The sequence below is a fragment of the Pleurodeles waltl genome, chromosome 9 (genome assembly GCF_031143425.1).
Source record: "Pleurodeles waltl isolate 20211129_DDA chromosome 9, aPleWal1.hap1.20221129, whole genome shotgun sequence".
In the NCBI taxonomy this organism is placed as follows: domain Eukaryota; kingdom Metazoa; phylum Chordata; class Amphibia; order Caudata; family Salamandridae; genus Pleurodeles; species Pleurodeles waltl.
Genome location: NC_090448.1, coordinates 1,010,589,327 through 1,010,603,260, shown reverse-complemented (window position 1 = coordinate 1,010,603,260; position 13,934 = coordinate 1,010,589,327). Strand labels below are relative to the sequence as shown.

The 13,934-nt window shown below is 43.8% G+C and overlaps 1 protein-coding gene across 1 annotated transcript in view; it reads left to right on the top strand.

Annotated features, from left to right (window-relative positions):
* SEC23A (SEC23 homolog A, COPII coat complex component) overlaps positions 1 to 13,934 on the top strand; it is a 754,311-nt gene that overhangs the window by 726,486 nt on the left and 13,891 nt on the right. The window contains exon 19 of the mRNA XM_069208610.1: positions 8,312 to 8,377. Coding sequence (XP_069064711.1) covers positions 8,312 to 8,377 — 66 coding nt within the window. The remainder of the gene's footprint in view (positions 1 to 8,311; positions 8,378 to 13,934) is intronic.

Below are 13,934 nucleotides of genomic sequence, written 5' to 3'. Positions count from 1 at the left end.
ACTTACCTAAATTCTGAATCTTGTGGTTCTAAAATAAATTAAGAAAATAATATTTTTCTATATAAAAACCTATTGGCCTTGAGTTGTCTTTGAGTCTGTGTTCTCATTTATTGCCTGTGTGTGTACAACAGATGCTTAGCACTACCCTCTGATAAGCGTACTGCTCGACCACACTACCACAAAATAGAGCATTACTGTTATCAAATTTTTCCACTATCAACCTCTAAGGGGAACCCTTGGACTCTGTGCACACTATCTCTCACTTTGAGATAGTATATACAGAGCCAACTTCCTACATACTGGCTCTATTTTGCTGTATTAATATTTTGTTGTTATGTGGTTTATACTTGCCATTTAACTACTGCTTATCCTCATAGGATGACAATTGTTTAGAAATTTGCATTTTAGCTTTTTTATGATAGCAATGGTTTATAAACTTGCACTTTTGTGTTTTAATATTAACTGGAGGCACATTTGTTAGTATGAATTTCAATTTAATAATTTAATTATTTTATCATGACTTTTATATTTGAATGTAATGAGTATATAGTTATAGTTTTAATTAACTAAACAATAAAGAATTGAATGGCCGAAACACTCGCAGCTTGAACAATAGGACAGTGATCCTTGGACTTAACTTTTAATCACATTTTACTCCAGTTTTGGAACTTTCATAAATTCACATGCATGAATCCTTCCCTGTCATCGAGATGGGAGTCCCCGGTATAATACAGAAGCTATACTCAAGGGCAAATACAGATTAAGTGCATTAGGCCTTAAAATAAGAAACATATCACAGTCGTTTTGTAAAAAAGGACCAAACTCCAATGTCAACCAATCAGATCACACCACCCTCTTGAACCCTCCTGTGAGGAGCTGACTTACCTCAGATTTTCCACCGCACGTCGTGCTTAGGACTCTCCTCTGAGCTCTGCTCAGTTTTTCTCTCAGATGTTCTTTTCTGAGGAGATTTGGATTATTTTTCTCTTCAGAAGTTCTTCCAGGTGGGTGCTTCAACCTGACAACCATGTCAGAGACACCTAAGAAAGGGCTTTTAAGAGCCTGTGCTACCTGCATGAAGAAGAGGCTACATGTGGATGACCAGCATAAGGACCGCATATACTGTCTCTATCCCCACCATAAAACTAGAGACTGCAAGCTATGTACGACATTTTGTACTAAAACCCTAAAGGACAGAGAGGGTTGTCTTCTCATTTGGCTACAAAAATTAAAATCCAGAGACAATCTGGTTTCCGATGAGGACAGTGACTCCTCTTTTGTGTCTATCATCAAGACACTTGTGAAAAGACAGGCTGAGGAAATGTCAGGCACTCAGGAACCACCTAAAAAAGCTTCAAAGAAGTCATCAGAGGCGTCCTCAAAAATAAGTAGCCCATCAAAAAAGGGGAAATCTAGGGCTTCAGATTACTTGAAATCTGGAAAGAAAACTATCTCTCAGCCCCCGGCGCCACCTTTCAGGCTAAACATACCTTCAAAAAGCTAGCCTCTGCACCGTCGACTGGATCATCATTGGTGGTAACGCCATTGACGGCCCATGCCTTAACGGCAACATCTACCTTCATCACAATCTCTATGTCAATGGCAACTACGGAATCCTCAACAACAGTCTGGCCATCCTCATCAACGGCGTGCCCCATTTCTTCTCCGTCACAGCAGTCTTCGTCAACACGGCTCATCTTGTCGACGATCCTCTGGTCCACACATCCATCGACAGAACACTTGTCGGCGTTTCCACCGATGGTGGTGACCTTACCGAAGACAGCCTTGTCGACGATGTTTCAACCATTGACACTCCCACCGTCGACAACGCTTGTTCCGTCGGCACTCTCGTCGGTGATGCCTCCGTCGACGATCACTTTGTTGACACCGCCACCGTCATCTCACCTCTCATCGTCGATCAAGATAACAGCAAGGACACAGATACCATCTACCTTAGCTCTGTTCTCGTCGACGGACCAGGCTAGTCAAAGAAAAGTCAAAAAGCATCACTTGACCCTCCTCGATTACATCTCCAAGTAAAGTCTCGAGCCTACTACCTTTGCATCTGTTGGATGAAGATGACTCGGAGGAGGATGGCCTCTATGGGGTGACCAGCAGTCCCTCCAGTTACGGGTCAAATGTCCGGAGTATTCGGATGATGATGACTCTTACTTTGACCAGCACTATTACGAACAGCAACAACCGGGGCTGGTAGGTCTCCCTCCCGGCTTGGTGTCGGATTGCAAGCAATGTTAGCAGATTATAGGGAGCGTTTTCCGCCAATGCCTACATCGGTGCATCAGCCGACAATTCCTGCTGTACCACCAACCCCTCAGCAGTTTCAACAACCGCAGCTTATAACTCCTCCTAGGCCTCAAGCTTCTCCTCAGTCTACACGTGTGCAGGGACAAGCCTCTTCGGATGAAGATGGTGAGGAAGTAGAGATCCATACAATGAATGATGAATGGGATGACTATATCATCCAACACCTGCCTCTCCTGCAACACCTTTTGTGGAGTCTCCTCCGAAGGATATCGTGGCTTTCACAGACTGCTAGAAAGTGCAGTCATGCGATTTGATCTACCAATGCCTGCGACTCAGCAGGATTGTTTCCTGTACGATTTCAATGATCCTCACAGAAAAATGGTTAGGGCTATCCAAATAATTGACCATGTTTGGAGCCAAGGTTTGAAGATAATACAGAACCCTGCAACGGTACCTGCAGTGCTACCTAGGTTAGACAAAAAATATAAGTCCACAGATGATGCTCCTGCTTCCCTCACAGGCCACCAGAAACCGGACTCTGTAACCTCACAGGCAGCCCAACGGCGATCCAGGAATCCTTCTGCACCGTTAATCACACTGCCAGATAAAGAGGGGAAACGCCTGGATAACATTGGGAAGTGTTTTTCCTCAGTGTCTGCCATTGTGGTAAGAGCTGCCAATTCTCTAGCGCTCCTTGATGGATATGATAGACAACTCTGGTCAGACATGCCTCACTGTTTGGAGGAACTCTCAGAGAGAGCTCTAAGATGGATGCAAAAAAGGTGCTCATTGGGGGACAACGTTCTTAGGCGGAAATCATTGATTGCGCACTTGATATCGCCGCCATGAGCTTTAGGCTGCTTGCTGGATCGATGTTTTAAGACGTCAGGGCTGGCTCAGAGCCTCTAATTTTTTACCCGAAGTTCAGATGAAGATTTTAGATCTTCCCTAGGACGGAGAGGCGCTCTTTGGGAAGCATGTCGATAATGTGCTTCAGGCTATGAAGTCAGACACTGAGACAGCCAGATAGTTAGGCACTCTGCAGTATAGGAACGTGCCTTTTCGTGGAGCCAGGGGCAGAGGACAACCTTCATTTTGTGGAGGATATCAGCACTATACATATCTATCGTACTCCAACACTTTCCAGGCTTCTAGACCACAGTATCAGCAGAGATAGCCGCCCCAGCAGCATTTACCAGACCCTATCACAAAAGTAAACTTGGACGACAATCTAAAGAAACTGCCTGTAGACAATGACTGCCTCCAGCCGGTTCTCCCCTACTCTTCCCCTACAGTCTTCCATGGAATATTGTAACATCATATCCAGCGCTGGCGGCAAATAGCCAAGGACAAATTGGTGCTAGATGTAATTCAATTTGGACACTTCTTATAGTTAATTCTGATTCCCCCGTTAATGCTTCCATCGCAGGCTCGACAAAGACATCTTCGTCTGCTCAACTTAGAAGTGGAAGCCATGCTGAGCAAAAAACCATATTCCCAGAGAAGGAAAGGTTTCTAATCCCGCTTTTTTCTCATTCTGAAAAAATCTCACTTATGGAGACCGATGTTAGACTTGCGGGAGCTAAATAAATACCTCAAAAAACAAACATTCCGAATGGTCACCCTACAAGACGTCCTACAACTTCTAAACAGAGCAGACTATATGACGTCCTTGGACCTTCAAGATGCATACTTCCATATTCCCATTCATCCACTACACAGGAAGTTCCTAAGATTTGTGGTGAACAGCAGACACTTCCAATTCAAGGTCCTTCCTTTTCGGCTACGATCGGCACTACGAATCTTCACCAGATGTTTGGCTCTAGTCACAGCCTACTTGAGAAGAAAGAAGCACCAGATTTTTCCTTATCTAGACGACTGGCTAGTGAAAGCTCCTGACGTCCAGTCACCATGCAAGTCTGTCAAGGCGACCCTACGCCTTTTCAAGGACTTGGGCTTTGCTCTAAACTGAGAAAAATCATTGCTCCAACCTTCGACTTGGTTAGCCTTCCTTTGGGCTATATTGGACACGCAACAGACCAAAGCCTATCCAACACTGGACAGGCAAAGCAAGTTAATCTCCCTAGCGAAGCAAAACCAGAGAAAAAAGTTTATTTCATTTTGTCAGTACAAATCCTTACAAGGGATCATGTCATTGTGTATTAGCCTCATTCCTCACTGTCGACTTCACATGCGTCCAATTCAAGAGGAGCAGGACTAACAATGGAAGCAAGCACAAGGATCCTTCGAGGACACGATCCACATAACGCCCCTCATGATACCTTCTCTCGATTGGTGGACAGTTCCCGAAAACATTTCACAAGGTCTGCACTTCTTACCACAGATTCCTCCACTGACTGTAAGGATGGACACATCACTGACCGGATGGGGTGCATGCCTGCAGGACCTTCGAGTGAACGGCAAACGCCCCCTTCTCACAATCTCTTTCACATCAACCTTCTCGAGCTGAGAGCAGTGTATTATGCTTTGCAAGCCTTCCTCCCAAGAATTCGAGGATCGACGGTGCTTGTCAGAATGAACAATACCACCACAATGCACTATCTCAACAAGCAAGGAGGAACGCGTTCCCACCTAATACCTCGAGAAGCGCAGACCATTTGGAGTTTGTTTATCCAGCACTCAGTGCACATAACTGCGGAGCATATCCCAGGCCTACAAAATACCATCGCAGATTTGTTGAGCAGATTGACAACATCTCCTTACAAGTGAGAATTAGACCAGCAGACACTGGATGGAATATTCGACCAGTGGGAAAACAAATCTGGATCTGTTCGCAACTTTCCAGAATGCCAAATGCCAATATTACGCAAGTTGGCATCACCAACAGGGATTGTGGGGGGATGCACTTTGGATCGCATGGTCAGTGATTTATGTATATGCCTTTCCTCCAATTCCTCTCCTCACAAGGGTAATCAGGAAAATAAAGTCGTAACCCTGCCAGATAATTCTGATAGCTCCAACGTGGGCTGCGTCAACCTTGGTACACAGAGTTACTTCTGCTATCCTCCTGTCCACCCATCAGAAAGAAACAAATTCTGGAGCTGCTCACCATCAACCAGGGACAAGTAAGACACCCGAATCCCAAGTCTCTGAGCTTATCGGCATGGCTTCTGAATTCAATGAATTCGGCTGCTTAGACATACAAAGTGATTACAGGGACATACTAGCTACAGCACTGGCAGATAGCACAAATAAAACATACCGCCTGAAGTGGAAACGATTTTGTTTGAGGTGCTAAGCCAGGAATAAACACCCTCTCTCCACCGCCCCGGAAAGAGAGTTACCAAACTTCTTACAGCTAGCACGCTCAGGGCTTGCACGTGCGTCCATCAGAGTCCATCTAGCAGCTATCTCCCGATATGGAAGAATACCAGGCAAACCATCCCTATGTTCTCTGAGATTAATAAAAACAATTCTTGAAGGGTCTCTTCAGATCCTTTCATCCGGTGAAAGCCCCACCTCCAGCATGGCAACTTAACATCGTCCTCGGCCAGCTCATGAAGGAGCCCTTTGAACCCATTTACAGGGCAGACATCAAGTACCTCACATGGAAGGTGGCTCTCCTCCTCGCCCTTACTTCGGCACGAAGGGTCAGCGAAATCCAAACTTTCACGATAAAGGAGCCTTTCTTGCAATTCATAAATGATAGAGTTATACTGCACACCAATCCCAAATTCATCCCTAAGGTGCCTTCGGATTTTCATATAAATGAGCCAGTAGTGCTAAAGTCATTTTTCCCGAAGCCCCAAACTGCTGCGGAAAGAACCCTGCATTCAGTCGATCTTAAAAGATGTATCAAATTTTATTTGGACAGAACGAAGCCTTCAGTACCTCTAGAAAAGGGCACCCTGTAACTAAACAGACTATTTCTCGATGGATTAAGGACACAATCGTTTTCTGCCATCAGAAGACAGGTAGACCGTTGCATACGACTGTGTGAGCACATTCCACCAGAGTACTATCCACATCCTGAGCACTTTTCGCAGGTGTTTCAATACAGGACATCTGTTGTGCTGCAACATGGAAGACAGCGCATACTTTCACGCAGCACTATTTCCTGGATACGGAGTCGCATCAAGATGCAGCGGTTGGACAAGCAGTCCTCAAAAATCTGTTCCAATGAAGGTGAGCCGTTTTTTCTTCCCTCCATCTGCATGTTTTTGTATTATGTCACATTCTCTATAAAAGTAATACCTTTATGCTCTCCCGGCTATAGACTGCAAGAAAAGCTTATGAGAATTTTGTCACACGCTTTCACATAGAGAATACTATGTTGATAATGAACATGTAGAAAATGTGTTATTCACTTCTTACTAGCCTGATCCAAGCATGTAAATCTCTGAAATTTCAAATACTGGACTAAGAAATAAGTTACTTACCTGTAACTGTAGTTCTCCAGTATTGGACACTTTCATAGATTCACATGCAACCCACCCACCTCCCCGGGGGAACTCACCTTCATTCTCTCAGTAGTATCTATATTGCAGCACTAGTGCTTGGAAAATCTGAGGGAAGTCAGCTCCTCCCAGGAGGGTTCTAGAGGGCGGTGTTATCTGATTGGTTGACATTGGAGGTTGGTCCTTTTTTACAAAACAACTGTGATATGTTTCTAATTTTAAGGCCTAATGCACTTAATCTGTATATGCCCTTGAGCATAGCTTCTGTATTATACCGGGGACTCTGACTTCGGCGACTCGTAAGGATTCAAGCATGTGAGTCTATGAAAGTGTCCAATACTAGAGAACTACAGTTACAGGTAAGTAACTTATTTCTTAGAGAGCTCGGATGCCATCTTTGTTTATCTTATGGGAGCTGGAGCCATTTGGCTGTCAGCTTTTTTGACACCCTGAGTGTTTTGGCATAGTGGTAGCACCACTTCTTGTCTGTACATACTGTTAATCTTTGACCATACCCTCACTGTTATTGTTGAATGTGCAGCACCTTTCTTGTCCACAGCTACTGTAGTTCTGTATGCTATTTAGTGAAAATATTCATTCTGGAAAAACAATGTTTCAAGTGAATAAATATTAGGAGGAAAAATTATTTCTTGTTTTGTCCTCCAATTTCAGATGTACTATTGATGTTTTTTCATACAGTTTTGGTGCCTAACACAGAAAACAGAATGGTCTCTTGGATAAGGAGATTAAGGGCCTCATTACGACCCTGGCGGCCGGTGGTACATTGGTGGTAACACCGCCAACAGGCTGGCGGTGTACCGCCAGTGTATTATGACTGCGGCCCATTAGCCACGGCCATACCGCCGGCCCCTCCACTATACCACCAGGTGGTCATAATCCCCAACCGCCAGCCTGTCCATGGCGGTAAACACCGCCATGGACAGGCTGGTGGTAAGGGGGATTCGGGGTGCCCCTGCACTGCCCATGCACTTGGCATGGGCAGTGCAGGGGACCCAGGCACAGCCTTATCGCGCATTTCACTGCCCAAATGCACGACAGGTGCTGCGGCACCCGCTGCACATCAACATTGCCGCCAGCTCTATTATGAGCTGGCTGCAATGTTGATGTGACTTTTTCGCTAGGCCAGCGGATGGAAACGCTGTTTCCGTCCGCTGGCCCAGCGGAAGAGTCATAATAGGGAGCCACAAATACCGCCAGCACTGGCGGCATAGTGGGGCCCGCAGCTTTGGCTGTCTTTCTGTAAGACCGCCGAAGATGTAATGAGGGCCTAAATATTTTAGATAAGTAGAATCATGGGTGATAAACGTGTTCTTAAGGATTAGTTAGCAATATTCATGATAGGCTGATTAACCACAGTTGGGACTCCATATCCTAAAGTGCAGCCTTTGACTCTAACCTATTAAGTGTCTGTCAGCAAAGCAGCATTCACAAAACAAAAAAGCCATTGAAATAAAGTCCTTCCTTTAATTGTGGATAGAAAGAAAACCTTGTCACAAAAACTAAAGCAAGGAGGCTGTGCTGTCAAAATATGCAGGATTTGTGCTAAAATTAGTTTGTTCAAAATGAATACTGATAAGCAAGCATTATATTTGCTTTTCTCTTTTCAGGCACGATTCTTGCTTTCTAAAGTGAATCCTTCACAAACGCATAATAACATGTATGCATGGGGACAGGTAAGAGTATAAACCCTTGTATAACTCACCTTTTTTAAATTGTAAGACGGTAATTTTACTTATGTTGGTTAATTATAAAACGTCTGAGATAAAAATTTTCAGTGTGACCAATGAAGGCATATACACAGTAATACTTCAAGCTGCTTTGGAAATGCAACATGAAGTTCAGACTTTGATTCACCCAGTTTCATTTTTCTCTTATCACACCTATGGGGTTCTTCCATTTACCTGAGCCTCATCTTTTTTTTTCATGCTTGTTTGTCTTTTCTGTGTGTTTTCTTTTTTCTTAGTTAGATATTCCATGATTGTTTTTTAAAAACATGTCTTTTTTTAGTTTTTTTTTTTCCACTCTTCATAACACCATCACAAGGAATTAACTAAGTATAAAAAAATTATTGCAACTTATTATGAACATTGTAAAATAAGGTCCCCAGTCCAGTACGCAGAAGGGCTTTTCTCATTTGATTATGTATCTTCCCATCTGGGTAAATTTCCGGCGATACCACTGCTGACGGGCAGAGGAGGATCTTGCTACATCTGCCCGTGGGTGAACTCATTCTGACTCTCTTCTTTGAGTACTGCCTGTCCTACTAATGTCCTTAGCAAAGGAAATGGAGGGATCTCTTCTGGGTTCGGATACAAGTGTGCCACCAGTCCCAAATCTGGCTACATACCAGTTGATTCTAATAGCGTTTCAGGGGAATATATCAGTTCTGCATGTATGTCCTCCAGTCTGCAAGGTCTTCTGCTAAATTATCATTTTGACAGACAATTTGATACAAATCTCTACTAGCAGATACGTTTCTATATCTCACAGCCATCCCTCTAGCTTAGGGGGTTCAGCATGCATATATAGGGTCTGGTAATTCTCCGTCCAGAAGATACAGTAAACTGCACATTATTTTTGTTTTTTTTACTTCCGTTTTAAATGTGGACATGACCAGCACTCATGTCGTTGGACTCACTGCGTATTTCTATTGTGTAGCCCTATCATATCGATCTGCCACTCCCTCTTCTTGAATTGCATTCAGGGCATTTATCAGGCATGTTTGAGTCTAGTTTATGCAAAATATATGGGGTTACATATATAGAGTTGATAGTACTACACTATATTAGTTATAACTTAGCGATACCTGAAGATTTTCAGATATGTAGTAAAGCTGTGTGATGCACAATATTTTGCCATTACTTTTCTTTACAGTGCATGTGTTACTTGTTTGTGCAACCCCACCATCTTGTTATTCCCATCCCCACTGTACAGAGAATAATCTGAGATCCTCTAAGACTCAGCCATATGCAGAAAAGGAAACTTAAAAATTCAGGTTCCATGTTTCTACTGATGTACAAAACAGAGAGATGTTACTGAGACCACATACCTACTGAAGTTGACTGTATCTTTTTGGCCCAGAACAAGAAAGTAACATCCAAGGTGTTGCACAACTTTCTGGGACAAGATAAGAGTGTTCTTTCCTTTGCTGCAGCAGTACCAAAGCCGAAGTCCTTTTTACAGTTTCGTTTTCTGGTACCCACTTTAATACTGAGCTTTACATTTTCATTGATGGTCATGCATATTTGAAAAGTCTATCCCAGGTGTAGGATTCTGGAGCCCTAGTTCTGCTGGATACTTCCTACTACATATTCCTTACCTTAAAATATCCGCAGGGTGCGGGACTGGGCCCAGAGAATTTTGTAAAAGTCCTGCGTGCCTCTGTGTGGTGTCAAGCTTCCTCAGAAGTAACGGAGGAGCAGAGGCGCATACAATAATCACCTATGTATTCTGATGTCCGTTGCTTTCTTTCCACTGCTTCTGACACAGTTCTGGAGCTCCTTTCCAGACGTGTTTTTTCACAGTGTGCTAGGGAATAAAAGCCCTACCAAAGACAACAGAATTCAAGTTTCACAACTTCAGGAAATAGATGTCAGTCACAGACCCTCATAAGGTATGCCTTCGGTGCTTGGGCTCAGGACACTTTACAAGGTTGTGTGATAAACGTACTCTAATACACCCAGTAGCTGTGTTGACGGGGAGGCACAGTTGTATGCCGCTGAGCATCAGAAGCTGTTGCAGGGTGTGTGCAGCTCTTTCTAAGTCGCAGTCCCATCACTGAAACGTTCCCGGACCGCCCCATGTTCAGCTCAGATCATTCCAGTAAATTGAGTTCCAAGTCCAAATGCAAGCATAAGAAGTGTAGCGGGACACAACTCATACTCGAAACAAAGGCACAAGGGTGTCAAGCTGTCAGCCCCACTCCATTGGCCACATAGACAATTCCTTAGTTGGTCCCAGCATACCACAAGTTTGTTGCCAGCAGATCCAAACCTTCAAAGAGACCATGCTGTAAATTTTCACTGTGCTTCAGTTCTCTCTGGCGTGCATTTGGACTTCACTTGGAACCGTAACGGCCTGTAATCAGGTTACCACCAGTGCAGCAGGTTCCTCCCCCTCATATCTGTTACCTTAGGATATATTACCAGTTTTATACCGACTCTGGAACAGAATTTCACTCCAGCCCCAAGATCCACACTGGGTACCCCTAATGGCATCTATGGATGAACTGGTGCTGACACCCATGTCGGATCCCTAACTGATGCCTGCACTAGCTCGACCAATTTCTTGCCCCGAGTTTACAAAAGCGCAACCTCCTGTCATACACCCTGATTCTAACCCTGTGCCTCTGCCACCTTGCAGCTATCAGCATAGTCTCCATTCTATTCTCTTTTTGGCTCTGATTCTGACTTTTTGCCGGAGCAAGGTGCACCCCAGGATATGATGAAGATGGTGAAGAGGGTGTTTGCTCCCTTCCCCCCTCAGTGCAGTGATGATGCCTTATGCCGTAATTTACAAAATGCAAGTGGGCTTGTTATCTCCTCTGAGACAGAGCTTGAATCACCACATGAGCCAGGAACATTATAAGTGTTTCTTTTGCAGTGGTGGTTCGGAGGGCAGTTGTGGTGCTAGAATTAGAGCTGTTATCCATTGAGACTAAAACGTTTTGGTGGAAATTCTACAGCTTGTGCTGGAAACATCTGAGCCCTTGCTCATATTTAGTGATGCATAGATACTCTCATGGCTACCCAGTCGAAACCATGTTCTTGCCCACCTGTTAGAAGGTAGGTGTCTAGACTTCATAAACTAGCAGATTTTCTCATTAAGCACCCCACTCCAAGAATCTTATTTTAAACTCCTAACTCTTTTTCGACCAATCCACTTGATAGAGAATCTTAAAGGATTGATGTTTTTGGCAAGCAAGTTTTACTCTGCCAGCTTGGCACTATGACCTGTAAATCCATTCTGTCTGGTAGGTCAATTCATACATGCATGCTCTTTGGGACATGGTTAACGAAATCTTGCTGTTCGTCTCGGAGGATCTTGGGGCCACTCTGAATCAGATAATACATGATGGGCAGGGCACAGCAAAGTTAGTTATATTTGCTGGTTTGGATACCACAGATTGCATAGGCAGGACGGTCGGTATCATTGTTGGCCTTGGATGACATGCCTGGATGAGGTCTACAATATTCTCTGGCAGTGTGCAGACTTTGCTAATGGGCATACCCTTGAATGGTTCTATTTTCTTCGGGGATAAGACAGATCCCGCTTTGGAACGCCTTAAAGAAAGCAGAGCAACATGCACATTTTTTGGGGCTATTGACACCTACCAAAAAATGTCTGCACCCGTTTGTGAAATGTAGGCGCTATTACAGAGGGCAAATACAGCCTTCCCAGCAAGTTGTACAGGTGACAGCTCCACCCAGTATCCAGGGAAGCCAAATGGCGGGGAGTCCTTTCGGAGCCGCTGATACGGATCCAGCAGACAAAACGTGGGCCAGCAGTGGCACCAGACTCCCACCTGCTCTTTCCCAGCTGTAGCAGCCAACACACCAGTTTAATTTGCCCTCAGCAGCACATGCCCAGACAGTGGTGGGCCAGATTCAGCAGTTCCTCTCAGGTTGATGAGTCATCACAGCTGACACATTGCTCTTGCGAATTGGTCAAACAGGTTACTCCATACGTTTTTTTTTCTCCTCTTCACCCTTTATCCCTCGCGCACCGAAACAAATTTCAACATAGTACCTGTTCATGAGAGGGTATTGGACTTGGAAAAAGACAGCGGCAGTGTTTCTTTTTAGCTATTTAGTTGTTCGAAAAAGGAAAGGGGCCTTTGGTCTATCTTGTATTTTCGATCCCTTCCTGCTGAGGGGCAAATTCAAGATGCTCATTTTGGGTCTGAACATCTTTGCACTAGACCCAGGAGACTGCATATTGTCTGGGATTTGTGTAATACATATTTCCATATGTCCGCCCTGGAGTCCTACAGGTGTAACCTGCAGTTCATGGTGGGCCATGAGCATTTACAGTTTGTTCTCCTTCAGCCTCACCGGTTCCCTTCATGTATTTACAAAAGTGTTGTCGGTGGTCGCTGTCCATCTTCACAGGTTGAGAGTTCTGTTTTCCTTTGGACCACTTCCTGATGACGGTAGAGCTACTGAAATTGTTGAGGTTCACACAAGTGTCAACAGCTAGCTAGTATGAAGTATTTTAATGGTTGCAAATGCTCTGATTCAGCTTTTGTAATTGTTAAAATGATTTTTCTAATGTATTAATCTCATTTTACAAGTCATAAAACTTTTCTGACTCTTAAAATCAGATTCTTAATGGATACCGATTGGGTACCTGAAATGGGTGTGTTGTAAGCATACCTTCCAAATGCTGAGTCTAATTTATCTATGTTTTGCAACTGAACTCTGGTCGCAAAACATTGATATTCACTGACACCTCAAAGGAGGTGGTAACCTTCGTAAAAAAAGATGTCCCTTTGGGACTCCATCCCCTTTGGGAATGTAAAAAAAATTGCTTAGCAGGAGGCTGTGGACCACCTCCCTACTCCCTCCTCAAATAGGCTTTTTTGTCTATATTATTTATTTTTGTATTTAATTTTTTACACCGTCCCATTTCCTTTAAGGAAATCGGGCTACATTATAAAATGTAAAAAATATAACTATTAAAAAGCAATCACAGGCATGACATTTTTCTGACCCCTCCAGCAGGCCACCATTCCTGTGGTGGCCTTCATCATAGTGAGTTACCGTTTACAGTCTATCTCATTAATATGCATGGAGTAGGTTTGGTTCCGACTCACTATGATTTGGATTTTAAGAATCGACCTGTTAGTACATAGATTTGTTCTTCAAGATCTGTACTGGTCGTAGTTTGTGACCAGTATTTTGCAACTGGATATTAGTACTCTAATTTTGAACCTGAATTTCATGGGGAAGCTTGTAATTAGCATTATTTTTCTATCTCAGGGTAATGTTTTTTATTGCTCTGATATAAAAGCTCCAATAACGCAGGACTCTTAATCAAAACAAAGAAGTTACTTACCTTCGGTAACACTATTTTTTTTAGTAGATAAGCTATCTAAAACTTATATTCCTCATCCTAGAATGTCACAAATGTGCCAGACAGGATCCTGAGAATTTTACATCAGTGCTTCTCCGCACCACTAGATGGCAGTCGTGCAGCTCCATGATGCCTTCATGCCACCCAGCAAGATAC